General features: G+C 34.3%; 1 protein-coding gene across 1 annotated transcript in view; it reads right to left on the reverse strand.

Moving 5' to 3' along the window:
* SYNE1 (spectrin repeat containing nuclear envelope protein 1) overlaps positions 1 to 22,233 on the reverse strand; it is a 354,964-nt gene that overhangs the window by 212,748 nt on the left and 119,983 nt on the right. Inside the window, exons 30-40 of the mRNA XM_070733725.1 lie at positions 22,021 to 22,197; positions 20,277 to 20,417; positions 18,771 to 18,931; positions 15,116 to 15,266; positions 10,284 to 10,511; positions 7,416 to 7,514; positions 6,587 to 6,774; positions 6,355 to 6,478; positions 4,527 to 4,693; positions 1,562 to 1,715; positions 105 to 733 (exon numbers count right to left, since the gene is read on the reverse strand). Of these exons, the coding sequence (XP_070589826.1) occupies positions 105 to 733; positions 1,562 to 1,715; positions 4,527 to 4,693; positions 6,355 to 6,478; positions 6,587 to 6,774; positions 7,416 to 7,514; positions 10,284 to 10,511; positions 15,116 to 15,266; positions 18,771 to 18,931; positions 20,277 to 20,417; positions 22,021 to 22,197 (2,219 nt within the window). The remainder of the gene's footprint in view (positions 1 to 104; positions 734 to 1,561; positions 1,716 to 4,526; positions 4,694 to 6,354; positions 6,479 to 6,586; positions 6,775 to 7,415; positions 7,515 to 10,283; positions 10,512 to 15,115; positions 15,267 to 18,770; positions 18,932 to 20,276; positions 20,418 to 22,020; positions 22,198 to 22,233) is intronic.

Below are 22,233 nucleotides of genomic sequence, written 5' to 3' on the forward strand. Positions count from 1 at the left end.
GGGGAAAATACACAAAATGAAGTTTTGACTAAGAAACAGATGCTTGCTTACTGAAACGAGTATTATAAATCCAATATGCTGCTGAGAACCTGGTTTTTGTTTACCTTTGCTGAACTTCTTGAAGGTTTGGTTCTTTCAGTCCTTCCTTGTCAGCCCTTTCTTCAATATCTTCAATTCGTTTTAAGAGATGTTCCTTACGCTCTAGGATGGATGAACACAGAGCACTAAGGGCCTCTGCTTCACTTTGCTTAGATCCAAGCAAAGACTGAACGGATTCCAGTTCTATACAGACACTGTCGGCCATGTTACTGCTTGAAGTCCTCTGCTGAGACCTCCCTTGTTTTAGATGGTAGTGGGCCTTAGTAAGGGATACATCTAAACTAGCTGCTGTAGATTCCAGTTTGTTGACATCTTGAACGACCTCACTTAGCTGTTTCTTCAGCATTTCTGATTTTGACTTATCTATGTTTTTCGTTGTTTCTACTCTTTGTCTTAACTGGTGAAGTACATGTGATGCAGAGAGATGAAGCTCTAAAAAGGCCTTGAGATGAGGAAGAACATCTTGACGGCGGTTGATTACTTGATCAGCCTCTTGGTACAACTGGAGACAGTCTTCAACCTTGTTTTGGAATACACTGTGATCTTCTGGCTGAGTGAAAGAACATAACTTTTCAACATGGCTCTTCAGACTTTGTAGCTCTTTGTCTTTTCCTTCCACTTCTAATTTGTGCTCCTATAAGAACAAGAGAAATATTATTTTTTAAAAAATGTGTAAGCCTTTGCTTGGTGACATGAGATGTATATCTCTTGCTATTGCAATAGCAGTTTGGAAACTGACAAATTGCATAGCTCACCCTTCACTTTGGTTTGGAGCAGGAGACAGAATGCAAAGGCCTGTCTTTATACTGCCACTGCAATTTCTGAGAAATAACAGGATGGATGGAGATGGTTCTTTGGGATGTTATGGGTACTTAAGAGGAAGAAGATGCCCCAGAATTTTTCTGGTAAAATGCACTTATTTGGTTCATTATTTGGTTCATTATGGAATACTGTGTTCAGTTCTGGAGACCTCACTTACAAAAAGATATTGACAAAATTGAATGAGTCCAAAGATGGGCTACAAGAATGGTGGAAGGTCTTAAGCATAAAACGTATCAGGAAAGACTTAATGAACTCAATCTGTATAGTCTGGAGGACAGAAGGAAAAGGGGGGACATGATCGAAACATTTAAATATGTTAAAGGGTTAAATAAGGTCCAGGAGGGAAATGTTTTTAATAGGAAAGTGAACACAAGAACAAGGGGACACAATCTGAGGTTAGTTGGGGGAAAGATCAAAAGCAACATGAGAAAATATTATTTTACTAGAAGAGTAGTAGATCCTTGGAACAAACTTCCAGCAGACGTGGTAGATAAATCCATAGTAACTGAATTTAAACATGCCTGGGATAAACATATATCCATCCTAAGATAAAATACAGAAAATAGTATAAGGGCAGACTAGATGGACCATGAGGTCTTTTTCTGCCGTCAGACTTCTATGTTTCTATGAAGTATTTTACCTTATTTTGACATATAGCGGGCTGTTGATCAGTTATATCAATCTCCGATGTTAGCTGTAGTTTACCAAGAAATTGCTTGATCCATTCAGAAAAACTGAGGAGAAGCTCATCATACTGTCTGTGTTCATCAAGCACAGATTGGAAGAAAATTATCCTAGGAGACACACGGGTTAGTAAGTATATGGCATTTACTCTTTCACCAATACTTTTAATCATTTTTGTTTTTAAAACCGCAGAACTAGAAAAGGGTGAAATTTTGTCAGAATTCTAGGTTTGCCTTTATGCCTGAGGACATGTGCTATAATACAACAAACAGTATCAACAAACAACAAAACAATACAACAAAAAGGGACATTATGATGGGATACAGCAATCTATACAGTATAGCGCCAGCTCAGGAAGCTCAAACTGCCCAAGGAGCTGCTGATACAGTTCTACAGAGGAATCATTGAGTCTGTCATCTGCACCTCTATAACTGTCTGGTTTGGTGCTACAACCCAACAGGACCGACATAGACTTCAGAGGACAATCAGAAATGCAGAAAAACCAATTGCTGCCAACCTGCCTTCCATTGAGGATCGGCATACTGCACGAGTCAAAGAGAGGGCGGGGAAAATATTTACTGACTCCTCACATCCTGGACACAAACTGTTTCAACTCCTACCCTCAAAATGTCGCTACAGAGCACTGCACACCAAGACAACTAGACACAAGAACAGTTTTTTTCCGAACGCCATCACTCTACTAAACAAATAATTCCTTCAACACTGTCAGACTTTCTACTAAATCTGCACTTCTTTTCTACTAGTTTTTCTCATCATTCCTATCACCCATTTCCTCCCATGTTGACTGTATGACTGTAATTTGTTGCTTATATCCTAAGATTTTTATTAATATTGCTTCTTCGTTGCTTATTTGACCCCTATGACAATCATTAAGTGTTGTACCACATGATTCTTGACAAATGTATATTTTATTTTATGTACGCTGAGAGCATATGCACCAAGACAAATTCCTTGTGTTTCCAATCACACTTGGCCAATAAAATTCTATTCTATTCTATTCTATAAGGAATTGGAGGATTCATACAACTCAGATGAGATTATGCTTTAAAAAACACAGCATAATCATATATACATCATGTCTACTGAAATTATTAATCAATCTCAGGAAATGTTTTCTGCATATCCTTCCATATAATCATATATATACAGTATCATGTCTACTCAAATTATTAATCAATCTCAGGAAATGTTTTCTGCATATCCTTCCATGTTTCTACAGATCCCCAGATGTACTGAATGGGCCCTGCTTAAAGTACACCAAACTACTGAAACAGATAATTGACCAAGTTAAAAAATCACTCATTGTGCAACTTGATTTTTAAACAGCCTTCCAAGCCTTCTTTTTTAAATCTGTAATCTTCTTTTTAATAATGGGATTATTTAATTCATTAATTTAGATAATTTATATAGCCAAAGATTTTATACACGATACTGGGCAGCTAATAATCCACTACTACTACAGAAAATTAATAAAAATATTGAAAATAAATAAATAAAAGAAAATTAATAAAAATATTGAATAATCCACTACTACTAAAACTAAAATTCTATGGCATGTCTGGATCCCTACATTCCTGACAGACATCAAGAGGTCAAAATAGAGGGTGCCCTATCAATTCCTGCACCTGTTAACATAGATATCCCCCAAGGCAGTGTTCTAGGACTAACACTCTTTATACTTTACATCAATGACTCTTGCGATCATATTATAAGCAACTATATTCTCTTTGCTGGTGATGTAAAATTATTTAACAACACCAACAATGCTGCTACCCTTCAAAAAAACTTTGTGGCAGAATGGTCAAACAATTGGCAACTCCAAATCTCAACCAACAAATGCTCTGTCTTACACATTGACAAAAAGAATCAGAAGACAATACGACTTCAGCAACAGAGTGACCAATGTTTGGAATGTACTAGGTGACACTGGTTTCATCCCCAAACCCCCAAAATTTTAACCTTAGACTGTCTACTGTTGACTCCACCCTGTTCCTAAGAGGTCTGTAAAGAGTGTGCATAAGTGCACCAGCGTGCCTACCGTCCATGTTCTAATGTTCCATTTTATTGGTATTCATTTCATGTATTCAAATCATGTTTACACTTAGATATGTTATCTAATACGTACTTGACAAAGTAAATAATAAATAAATAAATATGGCAATGTGTGGGTGTGACAATGTGCATGGATGTTTATACACATTTCACATGACTATAAATAGTAAAATCAAAAATGCACAAAAATCCAAAAGGTGACTAAGTCAACCTTCAATGTATATAAAATTCTTACAATGAACAACTGGAAGAATCATTTGTGCGCACATGCACACTTCCAAGTTATCTCAGTTTATACTAAAGCATAAGACCAGGAAAAGGTGACAAAAAGCACAGTGGACAATTATCAATAAATAATCAATATTACTTTCATTATTCATTTTTCCAGAAAACATCCAGGCCATAGTAAAAACATCTAGAACTATATCCCGACTTGGAAATCTGAATGTGGGCATAATTCTAGCTAAATTTACACGTAATGCAAAGCCATAATGAGGCTTGGATTTAGCATAACATTACAATTAATCATTAAATTGCTTAGAAAAACATCAAAATTGTAAAGCAAACCAGAGAAATAGACCTTTGGCTGTGCTTACAGAAGGGAGACTCTATTGCCTCTATAGCTCAAAAGAAAAAATGGTTGAAACTTCTTCCAAAATATAAGAAGAAAAATTGCAGTGATCCCACATCTGGAGAGATTTATTGGTTTCCTGTATTTTCCATAAACTTGGAATATTCAGATTACGTAGGCTCCTTTCTATGGACATGTAATGAAACTTGTGGATTTGTATTATATTAAGTCAGTCATAAATGTGTGCATCATTAAGCACTAATACATAAATGCAAACCTCTGGTTAATGGTCTGAGGCAGAATTTTCCATCTTTCATCAACTTTTTCTAATTCTTTTTTAACTGGTCTCAGACTTTCATTGTAACTTGCTTTAAATAGCATCTCATTCAATTGGAACAAGCTGATATAATGTGAATCATGAGATGCTATATCCACCTTCAAATCCTGAGAAGCATAAAAATATGCATTAGATAGCTTATATAGCAAGGAAATTAAGAAATAAGTATACAATAACAGTAAAGAATCTAAAACAAGTATAAATATATGCAAGAGCCTTAGCTCCTGGTTTCAGGAAGGTGCTTTTGCAATGTTCAACCTAGTTGCCTGAAATTCTACAGAAACTTGCCCAGAATTTGTTTCTGAAAACCAATATTGAAAAATACACAAAGAAAGTAAAAGACAGTCCAATATGAGTTTCATATGTATTACATAATTTTATTATATCGATACCTCAATAAAAGATTTGACTATTCATTACCCAATGGTGACCAACATAAATTAGGGAATTTTTCTTAGATAAGAATAGCATGTTTTTGGATTATAAGATGCACTGGAATATAAGATGCACCTTAGTTTTTTGGGAAGAAAATGAGAAAAAAGCTGATTGGCGGGTGGATAGGCCTCCCGGAATACTCCCAATCAGCTGTTCCCAGAGGTGAATTTTAGCAACAGGTTTGTTGTTTATGAGCTCTATGCCTTGCTTTTTTTCCTGCTACTCAAACCTCCATTTCAGAGGCTTTTTTTCTGAAGCTCCATTTCAGAGCCTTTTTTTTATGAAGCTTCATTTCAGAGGATTGAAGCTCCATTTCAGAGCCTTTTTTTAATGAAGCTTCGTTTCAGAGGCTTTTTTCAGTCTCTGAAATCTCCATTTGAGAGGCTGGGTAGGGCTACATTCAGAGTATAAGATGCACCCAGATTTTTATTCTCTCTTTTGGGAGGGGGATGCATCTTATACTCCAAAAATACGGTACTTACCAAATTTTTCAGGAACACTCAAGATGGTACCCTGACTGCTGGCTAGGAAAATAGGCATTTGTGTCATTTCGAAAGCTGTGCCACTTGTTACACATTTAAAACTATAACCAAGCTATCAAAAACATGGAAGCTAAATCTCTTAATTTAGGCTTCAAATTTAGCAACACTAGAAATGATCTTCCTCATTTCCTCATACACTTTTTGTATTACAATTTCTTCAATTAAATGGAGACTTTCTTCAGAAAGTTGTCTCTGTTTGATGTTTTTCATTATCTCTGAGATTATATTTAGAAATGTTTGAGAACTTTACTAATTTTTACATGTCTTGCAAAAAACTGAGAACTAGAATTGAGAGTTTAAAACATTAAAGGAAACATTTGGTTTATGAGCTCCTGGAGTGCTTAAGAATTGTACTTTTTACTAGAATTAGAACAGATCCCTCTTGAGACAACTGAGAAGGATTCACCTGATTTACAATGGCAACTGAATGATGGTTTAAAGACTGAAAAGCACAGTGAATTACCTTTTCGAATTGAAATATAAGAAATTATTGGATTTACCGCATAGAAACTCCAAGGCTATCAATAAATACTCAAAGTTTTGTTTTCATGTCTCATTCAATGAATTCATTGTAGTGTCAATTTTATGACACTAGACTTGCCATGCATATAACCTCTGTTAAATTATTCACCAAATTCAATACATTGAGTTATTTTCAAGGAATGGATTATTCCATTATGTTCTGGTTTGCTTAATTTCAAATACTCAGCAGAGAGTTCCATGTCATTTTATAAAAATGAAGCCACTATAAAATTAGGGAAACATTTGAGTTGCCAACCCGGAAATCTTACTTGAAGTAATTGTAGTTCATTTTCTAGTTTAACTTTGTCAGCAGAAACATGCTGTTCTGTAGGTCTGACTGCAGTTTCACACTTCTCTAACCAAGTCAAAAAGGTAGACAATTCCTTCTCCAATCTAGTGGAATATTGTAATAAATAAATAATTCTGTTAATCCAGTGCTACTAAAAAAAATTAAATCTGCAAAAACTTTTGTAGCTGAAGAGAACATGGGGTACTTTTTACCTCTGACATTGTACTAGATGAGTCTCTAAAGAGTCATGTCTCTTTTTCACTTGTTTCATAATACTTTCGTGTTTTTGCTGAAGCATGACAATATCTTGATTTGCTTTTTCTTTGTTTGCAAGTTTGCGACAGCAAGATGATAAAGAAATCAGTGCTTGATTTGTTTTTTCCAGTTCTTGTGAGAGGTCCTGTTAAATACAAAGGCACAAAACAGAAGCCATTCAGCAGCAGCAGCCCAGATGCATTGTAGTAATAAAAAGTTACTGCATTGTAGTAATAAAAAGTTACTGCAATGTAGTAATAAAAAGTTACAATTAAATTTCAAGTTGTTTAATTCAAGCAATTTTACAAAGAAACATGCTTAATTCAAGCATGTTTAGATGTAGTACAGTATATTATTTCCCAATCTGTGAATACATATTTTCTCAATTTGTCTATAAGCGATATGTTTCCTGACATATTTCGGTTTCTGGACACAATTCAAATTGTTGATTATGACTTATAAAGCCCTACTTGGCATTGGACCAGATTACTTATGGGATCGCCTCCTGCTGCATGAGCACCAGTGACCGGTTAAGTCTCCCAGAGTCGGCCTTCTCCATGTGCCGTCAACTAGACAATGTCGCTTGGCAGGACCTACAGGAAGAGCCTACTCTGTGCAGGCTCCAGCCCTCTGGAATCAGCTCCCCCCATAGATTCTCACTGCCCCCACCCTTTTCGTCTTCCGCAGAAGACTCATCTATGCCACCAGGCTTGGGGCTATTAGACTCTAGTCCCCTGGCCGATGAATGCAATGTATGTTTGCTGTTTGAATGGAAAGTTTTATTACCATAAGGTCTTGGAGAGCCTTATAAGTTTCTGCTAATGAACAGGATGAAATATCAAGCTCCATCAGTTTAGCTTCAGAACTGCTTAAGTCTTCTTGAATCTGAATGAATAAAACAAGAGGAAGAGGAAAAGGAAAAGGAAGGAAAGGAAGAGGAGGTTACACTGCCATTTTCTATCATTTTAAATAATTAAATGGATTCCTCATAGTATATCTTATAAGTTGCAATAGCTCATAAGGTCAACATGGTGTGAAAGTAGTAGTCTGCACTTTACTAATATTTTTTATTTATTTTATTTTATTTTTTTATTTATTCACAACATATACAAGATAGCAGGTAGTGGTATAAACATAAACAAAGTAAATAAAGACAAATGAGGGCAATAGGACAGGGATGGCATTTCTGTAATAACAGTTCATGCAATTAAATTGGTCCTTGTCACTTATGTTAATCCTAATTCTGAGATTTTAAGAATCATTTATGTTTTTGAAGTAGTATTCTTCCATACCACTAGGATTACTGTGCTATATTGATAAAAAAAATATCAGTAGCAATATCTTGTGCTAAAGGTGAGAGTCTATATGGTGAAGTGGTTAAGGCATCAGTCTAGAAACTGTGAGTTTTAGTCTTGCTTTAAGCACAAAACTTAAGTGAGGAATCTTAAACCAGTTATTTTCTCTTATGCTAGGAAGGAAACATGGGCAAAGCACTTTTAAAGAACCATGCCAATAAAACCACACCAGGGAGTTCACCAGGCTGTGTCCAGGAATTGAACAGTAAGTGACTCAACTATGCACAAAGACACAGGAAGTGGGTACAGAAAAATGGCAGCACTTAGCTGAGCTGATTAAGTCAAAATGTGAAATATTTGGCTATAACAGAAAACAGTTTTTTCACCGAAGGGATGGAGAACAGTACAGTAATGAGTATCTGCAGGCAATAGTTGAGCATGGTGGAGGTTCCTTGCTAGTCTGGAGCTGCATTACTGCAAATGAAGGTTTGATCAGGATCAATGTGTCTTTAAAGCTGAGAAATATATTTATCCATCAGAGATGTGTGATTGGCTCCAAATTTATACTGCAGCAGGACAACAGCCTCAAACATACAGCCAATGCCATTAAGAACTTTCTTCAGTGTAAAGAAGAACAAGTAGTCTTGGAAACAGACTTCTTGTTCTTGTTCCCCCACAGAGTCCTCAACATCACTGAGTCTATTTGGGATTACATGAAAAGACAAAATAATTTGAGGCACCCTACAGATCTGTGGTTAGTTTTCCAAGATGTTTGGAACAATCTTGAAGGAACCTTTCAAAGTTCCTTCAAAAACTGTGTACCTAGAAGAATTGATGCTCTTTTGAAGGCAAAGGGTGGTCACAATAAATGCTGTTTGATTTGAATTTATCTTCTGTTCATTCACTTTCTATTCTTTTAATTGATAAAAATAGACTATTAACACTTCTATTTCTGAAAGCATTCCTAATTTACATTATTTTTGCACAACTGCCTAACATTTTTGCAGAGTTGTCCTTCCCTCCCTGCATTCCGCTGCGCCCCCCCCCCCCCCCGCCTCTGTGTGTGTGTGTGTGTGTATCAGAAATATATGCTAACCTGGTAGGAAATTACGGGAGGATTTAGCTTCAGGCAAATTTGCTTAAAACAGAAGTTTATAGGAACAATATTCTTGACTAGAAGGGCTGATTTAAAGATACATAAGTTAACCTAAAATAACTATAACTAAAATAACATAATAAATCACAGGAAGCCTCAGAAGAGCATATTTTTTCTCCCACTACTCGCACTTCATCTTCCACACAGTTCATTAAAAGCATCCAACATGGTTTGAAGAAATCCAATTTCAGATCATTGATTATTAATTTGACCCTTTTTTCCCAAGCAATCCATACTTTAAAAATGACTTTATATGGATATAACTTTAGATCGTGATTAATAAAAATAAAAAGTTAAAATCTTTTCATAATATAGGAGTGTATGATATATTTGTTATTTGGTTGTGTCCAGAGGTGGGCTGCTGCCGGAACAGCTAATTGTGTACAGCTCTGCGGCTCTGGAGCATGAATGCGGGATCAAGTGCAATTTTGCTTCCCACACCTGTGTAGGTAGCAAAATCTTGCACAGGGATGCTTGTGCGGGCGTGTTTCGACAAGGTTTTTGTTTCCCCACAATTAGCCGTTCCAGCAGCAGCCCATCTCTGGTTCTGTCCGAACAATCTAGTTTTATCTTTAATTTTAGCATTTTATCCATGAAGGTATTTTGAAGCAACTATTTTTGAAGTAAATACTTTAATCAATATTTCTCAACCTTTGCATGTTTAAGAGCATGGATTTCATCTTCCAGAATTCTCCATTCATTATTTTTAAAACAATATTTAAATACAGGTAGCCCTTGACCTACAACTACAACTGAGTCCAAAATTTATGTTGCTAAGTGAGGCATTTGTTAAGTGAATTTTGTCTCATTTTACAACTTTCTTGCCAGAGTTGTTAAGTGAATCATTGCAGTTATTAAATTAGTAACACGGTTAAATGAATCTGGCTTCCCCGTTGACTTTGCTTGTCAGAAGGCTGCCGAAGGGAATCACATGAACCCCGGGACATTGCAACTGCCATAAATAGGAACCAGTTGCCACAAGCATCCAAATTTTGATCTTGTGACCATGGAGGTGCTGCAATGGTCATAAGTGTGAAAGCGGTCATAAGTCACTTTTCCCAGTACTATTGTAACTTTGAACAGTCGCTAAAGAACCTGTTGTAAGTCAAGGACTACCTGTAGACCCTTTGTGTCTTAATGTGGTTTAGCACTCAACTGCCACTGCGTTCTTTGAATGGACTAGACAAAATCGATGTGTTCTACCTTTCTAAAGTTTTCCTCAAATTTTTGCTGCACCGATGCCCTTCCTGCGATGGTTCCTTCCAAATTCTCTGTATGGTCTCTGAATTCTTCCCAGTATCTCCTAATCTGTGTCATCTTGGCTTTAATATGTGCCGATTCTCCAGAAGTAAGATACTGAGAGAAAAGTTGAGCATCCTCTTCTAGCCTTGGGATTTCGTTGTCCTTTTCAGCTATTTCATTCTTAATAGCCTAAAATATAAATAAGTGTACATAAAGAAGCCATATCATAGGTTGTTTCATACATTACATGGAAATCACTTTTGCTTCAAGCAAAAAAGGGCACTCAACAATCATCTTTATCTATCATGTTATACATAATTCATGCACTATTACATTATCAAGTTTAAATATGTTACTGATATAACGTAATTGTTGGACAACTATTTTTCTTGCAACCATGTATTCATTCTTCTCCCTATGTAACACAATTTTCAATTTTTAAATGATTCTATAGTAATCAGACAATTGTCATATAGCATATATAGACTTAATGAACTCAATCTGAATAGTCTGGAGGACAGAAGGGAAAGGGGGGACATGATTGAAACATTTAAATATGTTAAAGGGTTAAATAAGGTTCAGGAGGGAAGTGTTTTTAATAGGAAAGTGAACACAAGAACAAGGGGACACAATCTGAAGTTAGTTGGGGAAAGATCAAAAGCAACATGAGAAAATATTATTTTACTGAAAGAGTAGTAGATCCTTGGAACAAACTTCCAGCAGACGTAGTTGGTAAATCCACAGTAACTGAATTTAAACATGCCTGGGATAAACATATATCCATTGTAAGATAAAATACAGGAAATAGTATAAGGGCAGACTAGATGGACCATGAGGTCTTTTTCTGCCGTCAGTCTTCTATGTTTCTATGTTTCTATATAGCACGATTACTGGAATTTTTGGGTGAAGTACTATGCAATTGATTCAATTCTAATAGACTATTTGCACTTATCAATCATATGTCCATGTAGTTTAGGATAAACATTGGTTGTTAATATTCTTGTAATCATCATTCTTGTACATTTTTGTAATCAAATACTTTATTTGCTCTAATGCAGGTACAGCTAATATATTCTAATTCAGGTACAGCTAATATAATAATTAATTATAAGTTGTTTGTTGATTGGAATTCTTTGGCTTTGCTCTAATTGCAATAAGTATTGTCTAACTAGTTTATAAAAACATCCAGATTAACATGAATTAGCTAGTTAGCTATTTAAGTCGAATATGCATCTTCAACCACAACAACATACAAGCACACAACAGATACAAACTTAAAGTAAACCGCTCTAAACTAGACTGCAGGAAATACGACTTTAGTAACTGAGTAGTTGATGCATGGAACTCACTATCAGACTCTGTAGTATCATCACCTAACCCCCAAAACTTTACCCTTATATTATCCACTGTTGACCTCTCCCGATTCCTAAGAGGTCAGTAAGGGGCGTGCATAAGTGCACCAGAGTGCCTTCTGTCCTCTGTCCTAACGATTTTCTTTTACTAGTATCATGTATATAAATATTATATCTTTGTATACCACTAATATGTACGTGACAAACACACACACACACACACATGGTTCAATTAATAGTTTCTATTATTTTGCCAATAATTAATCCACGCTGATCACAGCAAAAGGCATACAGCTGGAAAATGATGATTTATGATTGAATTCATTGTAACATACAAAAGTAGCCTAGACTAACTTGGATTCTTCGTCCATCTCTCTTTACACTGTTACAAACTAGTGTGAAAAATGTGAGACCACAGGCTGAATGTGACCCACCACTTTTGTTTTTCAGTTGTTTGGGAGATAAGACAAAATTTAAGGTGGAGGGAGGAACTGAATGGCATCAACCACTTAAAGTACTCCTTTTGCCCCTTTAAATTCTCGGTCTCCCTCCACAAAGTCAAATCCATTTTAGATCCTGTCCCTGAGTACTTTTGAATTATACGCTGTATGCTCTATGAAGCTTGTTGCTACTTTGGACAGAAGATGGTCAACTTGTTGGCTGAATTTCAGATAAGAGACAGAACCAACTTTATCAACTAAATTGGGAATTGCTGTAGTGAGAATAAGTGTTCCCTCAAAATGAAATAGACTACAGTGTTACCTATAATTACCTTTGCCAATGATTCTCTAAGTTTTGTGACATTGAACACAGCTTACATTGTGTTCTTCAAAGGCTATGGATCTTTGAAGGAAGCCATGATGATAAAATTATATAAAGTAAATATAAAACAAAATAATGTCTAATAATGTCTAATTATTTATGATTGCCCTAAAATATGATTTTCAGAATTACTATAAACAGCAAAGATACTTTGAGTGAAAGCATTCTTAACAGAAAAAATATATAAGATATTATGTCTTAACTTGAGCTACAACTAGAATACGTTCTCGTTCTGAGAAAAAGCTTTATCATCTCAGGTTGCTTCTGATCCTGAAGTCTGGATTACTCTTATAAATGGTAGAATTTATGGTGTTGGGACTTCAGAAGAAAGAAGTGTTCGCAGAAATACTCTCCCCTTGTGATAGAATCTTTATTTTTAAGATCGTGCTTTACTATAATGTAATGTAAATTACATTATTTGTAATATATTCGCATACAGCTGTCATGCATGTCTTTGATTTGAACATATGGAGTTGTGACCATATGGAGACCATTAGTATTCTTCCCTTTAAATAATTTGATGCTTCCAACCTCTTCTTGCTAAAGCATGCTAAAGCAAAAGTGTACCCTAATTGATGTATTTTAAAGAAGAAAAGTGATTTCTAACTGCAGCTTTATGGATTAGTACAATGGAATTTATTCATGTTGATCATTTATCTTTAAAAACTTAAGGATTTATAAAAAAAACTACTTTTATTCTCAGTAAGAGGTAAAGTGTAAAGAAGAGAACTAATTTAATTTAATTGAAATTAAATTAACGATAGCCATCTTTTATATTTCCACATTCAAAAAATATGGGTAAATAATGATACAGTAATTATTTATTATGTCCCCACCCACCTGAAAGAAATGTTGTTCTACCAACATTCTTAAATGCCAACTGCCTCTCTCCTATGCATTTTATGATCAGTGTTAGAACTTTTTCACTCAAAATAATGAGTGATTGACCCTAACTAATGTAAGATGGCCTTGATGAAATACATGTAGCTCTCAGTTAAAGACTGTGCATGAAGTGACTTTTCAAAATTACAAAGGAATTGAAAAAGTAATTTTATGAGCAGCTCTCATAATTACAGTCATGTGCTTATCATTTGTAAGCATCACAGTCGGCTTCTGGCAAGCAAACTGACTGGAGAAACTAGTGTAAAATGACAAGTCACATGATGTCTCACTTAATGACAGTAGCAGAATTGAGGTTGTTAATTGACTTGGCAGTAGAGTTTTAATTATAGCCATTAACTGAGGACTACTTTATCCTTACTGCAAAGACAACAATCTTATTATACATATTACGTCCATGAGAAAATTTTGGTGGTCCATGGAGACATCTTAGCTCCTGGGCCAGATATGGCTGAGAGCAATTAATCCCAGTCCAGGAAGAAGAGAGGAGAGGAGAGGAGAGGAGACCGGAGGGGAGGGACTACAGCTCTAGCTCTGGAATATGGGACTGACTTTCCCAACAACATCAACAAGACACCGTCAAATAAGCTTCAATTATTTTGTAATAATTACACTACCTTTAATAATTTGTTACAATTAAGCAACCTTTAAATATTTTGTTATAATTAAATAAACATTTATAATTTTGTAATGTTAAATAGATTAACATTTCATATTAATAAAAGAAGTTCTCATTATTTTACAAATGTATTTATCTTTTAAAAATTCATATTAGCGGTCTGCTGGACTTAAAATTATAAATTAGGGTAAGTGAAATTTAAAATTATGAATGTGGTGGTGCACAGAAATTAAAATTATGACCTTGGTGGTCCCTGAGGTCCAAAAGGTTGGACATAAAGCATTCAATATTATTAATACTGTAGTACAATACATGCTGTGATAAAGGACACAATGTTTAACTTCAGATAATTCAGCCAAATAAGTAAATCTTCCATCTGTCCTTTGAGGGGTATACAGTAGATAAGTCCAACATACCATGGAACAGTATACACCACCATAGGTATTGTCTTCCATTGCTATATGTCAGTCTCCATTCTCATCATAATCGATTAAAAAAATTACATCTAGATCTTCTTCTCTACACCTGAACTAACAGTATTCTTACTTTAACAAGTTTCAGCAGGTTGATAGCGAAGTTATAAAGTTCTATATATGTGTGGTAATATTCCAGAGGGAAAATAGATATAATATAAAGAAATCAGAGTATGTACAAAAGGTTTAGCTACCAATACTGAATCCAGGCATTCCTTTATTATTTCAACATTACTTGAGAAAATACACAAAATTATACACAATTTATCTAACATATTGGAATAAAATACTGTAACTGTAATACAGATTACAATAGAAGTCATTCTACATTCTGTGAAAATATATCCAGGATGATATTTTGCATGTAAAGAGCATCAACCAAAAAACAATCCACTGAACTTTTCACATATACCAAAGATTTTTTTGTCATTTAATTTAAAACTTTAAAAATTTGTATTTTATTTTAAAACCTTTTGCCTTACTATTTTTGCAAAACCTTTTGCCTTACTATTTTTTTTAATATCAAAGCTGTTGCTGTTAAAAGCCTACTCCTCTGGCTACAGATTTTTAATGAAGGTGGTGGGGATAAAACAATATTTAAGGTTACATAAAATGCGAACCAATCACCTTAATTTGGTTGATTTGCACATCCAGGGAAGATGATGGTATTTCCAAGGCATCCAGCGTTTTTTCTTTTTCATTGATCCAGAGGGACAATGCTTCAAATTTTTTCCCAAACTGATCCCACTTGTCTTTCACCATTTCCATGGTTTTAATACTAAAATCAACCATATTAAGTGAAAAAAATTAACACTCTATTACTATGTAACTATGCCCATTTTTACATGTCCAATTTAAAGAAATGCTTATATAATGCCATGCCATTTTAGAAACCAAACCACAAAATGCCTGTTTCTAAATTTAAAATTTTAGCATCCAAGGAATCTGGTTTTTAATCACCTTCAAAGTGTAGGAAGTGATATATTTTTCCATTTTCTGAAAAGAACAAAACTGGTGTGGGAAGTACAAATCATCTTCTGAAGTATTATTTTTAAAGGTGTATTTTTACAGCAGCATGGAAATTAACCACCATGCTATTACATGGGTGGTTTTGAATTAAAGATTGTTATCGTTTTAAATGTGGTGTAAGGCAAGTGCAACGTTAACCATTAAAGTAAGCTGAAGTTTTGATAGTGAACTACATGTCACAGTTACGATGAAGGAGAAAATAGAGAAACGCCACTGAAGATTCTGAATATGTTCATATAATTCTACATAGAATATTCTTATTTGTTTATTGATTGATGTGCAAACTAATTGTCCAAAGCAGATATTAACTTTATAGGATAGGTATGCTTAATTGTTAGCCATACTAGTTTATTTTTGGCTCTCCTGATACATGACTCTATCCAATAATGCCTCAAAATATTGAAGCTCACAAGATAAATTAGAGTTTAAAACATCTTGCAATATTGCAATGTGTGAATCCAGCGAATATTTTTCTATTGCAGGTGAAAAAATGGCAGTGTGTTTAGCTATGTGTACAATTTTGCAAATAGCTTTTGAAGCTATTTGTGTACTAATATGTACTTTCATCACTGAAAACTGTTTCCTAAAATGCAATTACTTGTTAATTTTAAACTTTAAAGAAATCTTGAAAGTTTATATGAAACATCTAATCAGATTGCAGCCAATGCATAAGTGCACTAATGTGCCTTTCGTCCCCTGTCCAATTGTCTCTCCTTATATCATATATCTTCTCTTCCTTTCATATATCTTCTCCTCTATTTTTATAACTTTTCTTCCATCCTTTTCTTTATATATAATACTACATGTCTATTCTCTTCAATATGGACAAAATAAATAAATAAATAAATAAATGCTGATCTTTATTTACAAATATTCCTAATAAACCCTTCACTTGTGCTTCTAGTTAACATATTACCATTCCCTTCCACTTGATCTGTTTTAACTAACTATTACCGTATATTATGATCAATCACACATATATTGTGTTTATGTGCATTAGAAGAAAACAAGAAAGCTTCTTCAAAATTATGTAGTGTAAATAAAAATAACTGAAATACCAAGATAATCAATATATATTTCTGTATGATTGATGATAGATTCTATCAACCCAGATAAAGAAGTTGGGCATTTTCAAAATCCCTTTTGCAAGCCTACACAGTATGCGAATGCATTAGACACCATAGAATTATACAACTGAACCATACATATGTGCAAACTCAAATCCAAATTATTTAACCAGCCAGGTAGATATGCATGCATATTTTGTTAAAATAACAACCATCTAGTTTTATCTAGCTATATTATGTTTACCAAAACTTGTACTAAAAAGGGTCAAGGCCCAGTTACTTAGGTATTTCAGAAGGGGAGAAAAATAAGGTCACACAATGCAATTCATAGGTAGTAGAAACAATAATTGCTCATTTGTTATAAAGGAGAAATAAGTTCTAAATAATTTACAAAGTAAGAGTACGATTCATGAAAACAATTATTCATTTTATAATAATTTAGAGAGGACAGAGCAAATGAAAAAGATGAAGAAATCCACAAGGAAAAAAAATCATATTAAACTACAGGGAATGGTTAAGTTAACCCTGCTGTTCTGCTCAAAAACACACCCTAAATTTCTGTTCCCAGGTCTAATTGACCCAGACCGCAAATTGTTCATTTTAGGTACTTATATTTGATCTTTTTGAAAGCTTTATTTCACTTGGAAACAAGTTTGAGCATTTCTGCACACAATGAAATGAAAATTGAAATGAAAAAATTAATGCTTATTGGTTTATTTTGCTGACAAAATCCCCCCCCCCCGTTTTTGTGAATTGTTTTTCAATTTATAGATAGTTTTGCCTGCAAAATGTGTTCTATTTTACTAAAGTTGGTGTGGGATTGGTAGCTTGAACATTTCTGAACATAAGGATATGAAAATTGAACTGAAAAAATTGATGCTTATTGGTTTATTTTGCTCATAAAAGGGTCCCCATGCTTATACTCAAATAGGCTTATACTCGAGTACGCTTATACTCGAGTATAAGACCATATGATCTTATGTTCGAAAATAAACCGATAAGCATCAATTTTTTCAGTTCATTTATATTTTTTTTATTATCATGAATGTTCAATTTTGTATATGAAACCTTCTGGGGGAAAATCCCTTGGAGATTTGTAGCCTAAAAAAATATAAACTGACACAAAATGCTCAAAAATGGGGGGGGGGGTTCCTTTTGATCAAAATAAACTAATAAGCATCGATTTTCTTTCAGTTCAATTTTCATATCATTTTGTTCAGAAATGTTCAACCTAGTTTCCTGGTGAAAAACGTTTTCGAAAAGACCTAATTTAAGTACCTAAAAGAATTTTTTTGTTTTGAGTCAAATAGACCCAGGAACAGTACAAGTGTAGGTAAAGTTTTGTCCAGAAAAAAGTTAGCCCCCACCCCCAAAAATATTTTTATGATGATCAGCAATGTTAAATGTAGTAAATCAATGCCTAAGATATTAAAAATATTTCTGATTTGGAGCCTAAATTTTTTTTTAATTATTAAATCAACCCCATGACTTTATTTGTAAAATGGGAATAATGTTGCCCTGTCTCCTAAAGTTCTAGCAAAGATGAAACAAAGTATAAAGCATTAAATTCACTCTGTCATAAAAGTTGCTATACTAGATAGATAGGCATTTTATCTATCAGTGGTAATAGCATGAGAAAAAGAAATAGGGCACATTTCAGGGTGAGGAAAGCAAAGTTTGTGTTCTCACGCACTCAGCTGAACTGTAAAGAATTTTTTTTAAAAAGCAGACCAATAATAGATTTTTCTAAATGCCCTCAGGCATTTAGGAAATGCCATTATTTATCTATGCTAACATCTATCAAGTAATTTTCTCTTTTTATTCCTGTATTGAATATTGAAGTGCATTATTATGACTTTAGTTTTGTAGTTAATTCAAAGTATTTCTCTCATTGAGGAGAATTATCCTAAATGCATACAATTTGATTCACAATGGCTCCTTCACATAACAATGATAAGGATACTTAAAGGACAAAAAAAAATTCAATTAGGGAATGTGTTGATGCTTTCTTTTTTTTTCTCAGATCTTCTGCTGCACTTGGTATTAAAACAGTTGTTTCTGGTAGTTATTATTTTATGACAGAGTTTTACAAAGTCTTTAAGACTCAACACTGCACTAATATAAGGCAAAAAAGATACATTCCTTGTGTCAGGAAACAAATGTATTATGACTACTTAAGGACATACTCTTCTTCAAGTGTAGCTTCTATTTTTTTAACTTGTTCCTGAATTGACTTTGCTTGCTGCTGAAGGCTCTCTTTGCTCCTCTGACCAAGCTGTATGGCTAAAGACTTCCTGACCAGATTCTCTGCTTCCATGGCCATGGCTACGGTCCTCTTGGAAAGTTCCTGTGAAAAGGGGGAGGTGCAAGTTAAACATAATTCTCAGTAACATTTTGCCAAGAAGTAATTATTATTATCACCATCCAGGATCACACAATCATCCAGATATTTAGACTGGGATTGGCATACCCATTTATCAAGTTCTTCCCAAAGACCAGAGGCAGAAATTATTGTTTGATGGTATTACATGTAGCATTGCTGGATATAAGCTACTGATTGATGGTGCTTTTCTCAATGTCAATGGTATTCAAGTGGTGCTCCAGATGTTTATTACGGATTATTACGAGTCATTTATTTATGTATGTATGTATGTATGTATGTATGTATGTATGTATGTATGTATGGATTGATTGATTGATTGATTGATTGATTGATTGGATTTGTATGCCGCCCTTCTCCGCAGACTCGGGGCGGCTAACAACAGCAGTAAAACAGTATAACATGGTGGCACAGTGGTTAGAATGCAGTATTGCCTGCTATGTCTGCTGACTGCCAGATGCCAGAGGTTTGGCAGTTTCAATCTCACAGGCTCAAGGTTGACTTAGCCTTCCATTCTTCTGAGCTCAGTAAAATGAGGACCCAGATTGTTGGGAGAAATATGTTAACTCTATAAACAGCTTAGAGACGGGCTGTAAAACACTATGAAGCAGTATATAAGTCTAAGTGCTATTGCTATTACTGTTGCTGTCATTGTTGTTGTTATTATTATTATTAGCTGAATATTCTTGTAAACATGAAATACCAAAATATTTATTTATTTATTTATTTATTTATTTAGATTTGTATGCCGCCCCTCTCCGCAGACTCGGGGTGGCTCACAACAAGTAGGTTTTTAAAAATTACCAGTTCAAGAATATCTGATTTAAATGAGGAATTCTTCATTATATGCAACTTAATGGCACTTTTGCTAAATAATACAGAACTTCCTTCTGTTTCAGTTTTCTTAAGACTGGAACCATTCCCAGCATTTTGGAGGGGAAGATGTGCATCTTTTCAACCTAGGAATCCTAATTACTATGTTCTGTATTTGCTGTTTGTTCCAGATTGAGCCCTTATTAATTTATTTACAGTTTTAATAAGGTGTTGCAGCTCACCATCATTCTGGATGACTTATAGAAATAATCAGCAATAGATGCAAAACATAAAGGGAAAGGATGCTTAGCTTTAAAAACCAATTACGTTGAAAGTGTTTAGGTATACATTTATTTTAAAATTACTGATTTACCTGCTTTGAGCATTGTTCAAGACAAGGAGTCACTAATAAAATACACATTTAAAAAAAACAAAAGGTAATACATAAGAACATAATATAATACCAGATAGAATAGTAAAAGTCCTACAGGACACATACTTTTGTCTTTTCTAATTCTGATGACAAACTCTCCAAGCTGCTAAAACTTAAGATGCGTTCAAGGGCAGAGCTTGCGTGACTCAAATAATGGACAATTGTTTCTTTGTCTTTTTCAAACTGTTCCCATGTGTTTATTGTGAGCTATTAAAAAAAAAAAAAAGGCAAAGTGACAGAACAATAAAAGAAGGACAGGAAATTAAAGTTCATAATCAACATGCATAAATACTATTGTTTTCTGGCTCATACAATTAGGCTGGATTAAACATGTTTACCAGAATTTTCATTATCCTGTTCAAAACCTCAATTATTAAATACAACTGAAATTCCTTGCTAGATCCAAGACTTGTGCATCCTATTAGCAAAGATCAATAGGAAGTCCAAATGCAGAAAATAATAGCAAAGAGTCTTCTGTGCTGGGTTGATAATCCTATATGAATTCAATGATAAATTCTTGTAATTATCTAGGTAACAAATCTCTGTGCCCTTCCCTTCATCCTATATAAATTTTCCCAATAGCATTTCCATCTGCTAGTAGTGCTGGTATTTGCTGGTTGTTTCCCCACCATGTACTATCTAAATACGACTCCAGAGGCTTTTGTCAAATTAACCAAGTTTGTGTGGTATTACACCTTAGCTAGGTTGTAAGTAGTATGTAGTATTTATATACTTCTTACAGTTCAAACAACCATTGTAAAGTAGCTTCAAAAGTTTAATTGTTAAACTCTATTCCAAAACTGTCTGATAATTGAATTATTACTAATCTTTTAGATTATTTCCAAGCCTTAAGAATAAAATAAGTGTGTAAGAGCCATGTGATAATGGCCTTTAATATGGTTCGCCTCTTTTAAACATCTGTCTTTCCTTATTTGAATAGTTCAAATTTTGTCCAACATTCTTTCTCACAGACGTTAATGAAGTCTTATGAGAATTCCACTTCTATTTTTGCATGCAAAAATAGAACTTTTAAAATAATTATGTTTCTTTAAGTGAGTTAATTCCCTATTTAAATGTTTTTGTTATCTTCTTAATTTAATCTAATCTAATTTAATTTATTTGATTTATATGACGCCTAATCCCACGGGACTCAGGGCAGTTTACAACAATAAAAATGTAAACATTAATTGTTTTTATCTCAATACTCCTAGAGATTTATGTATGCATCCATGTTACAGCACATATATAATATTTTAACTTATTGTGGGCTTCAGAAAATTATTTTAAAAAATTGCGTCATCTAATCATGGATAGGAATAGTTTCCATGAAATTGTCAATGACTCCTTCAGTATCTTAAGGTTGAGGACCATTCACTAAGTCTGATGATACTTAGTTTTGCAGATAAATTCTAGATTAACCTAATACCTGAACTTCATAATTATATTATGAAAAGTTAATAATTTCACAGAATAAAAGGGTGACATGGCCTGCAGTCAGTCTCTATTCCTGGTGGCTACATGGACACAACCATGCAGGTCTCTTGGCAGAAATACTAAAACAGCATTACTATGGGTGGATTTATTTCCTACTTTAGCTAACTATAGCTATAACCTGGTACCATCCAATGGGGTCCCAACCATGTACCCCAATTTGACCCCACCGTCTGACAAAATTGGCAGGAATCTTGCATTTAAAACCTGAGTTAAGCCCAAAAAAAGCTTGCCAGAAAACATCTCATATTAAGTATAAAGCAATTGAGTAAACCAACATTTCTTTATTTATCTCGAGAGTTACAAGAAGAATATATACCTGCAATTGATCTCCACGTTGTCCCATAGATTGCTGCATGCTTTCTAATGTACTCTCCAACTTCCATAAATCTTCTTGAACAGCAGGAGACAGACCACCTTCAATTTGTAACTCTTTACTGTGGGCAATTTGTTGTTGCACATCTTGCCTTTTTGCATGAAGCCGCTTTGACTTTTGCTAAAAATAAACATTTAAAATACAGATGCAATGTCT

Source organism: Erythrolamprus reginae, chromosome 1, assembly GCF_031021105.1.
Source record: "Erythrolamprus reginae isolate rEryReg1 chromosome 1, rEryReg1.hap1, whole genome shotgun sequence".
NCBI classification, from domain to species: domain Eukaryota; kingdom Metazoa; phylum Chordata; class Lepidosauria; order Squamata; family Dipsadidae; genus Erythrolamprus; species Erythrolamprus reginae.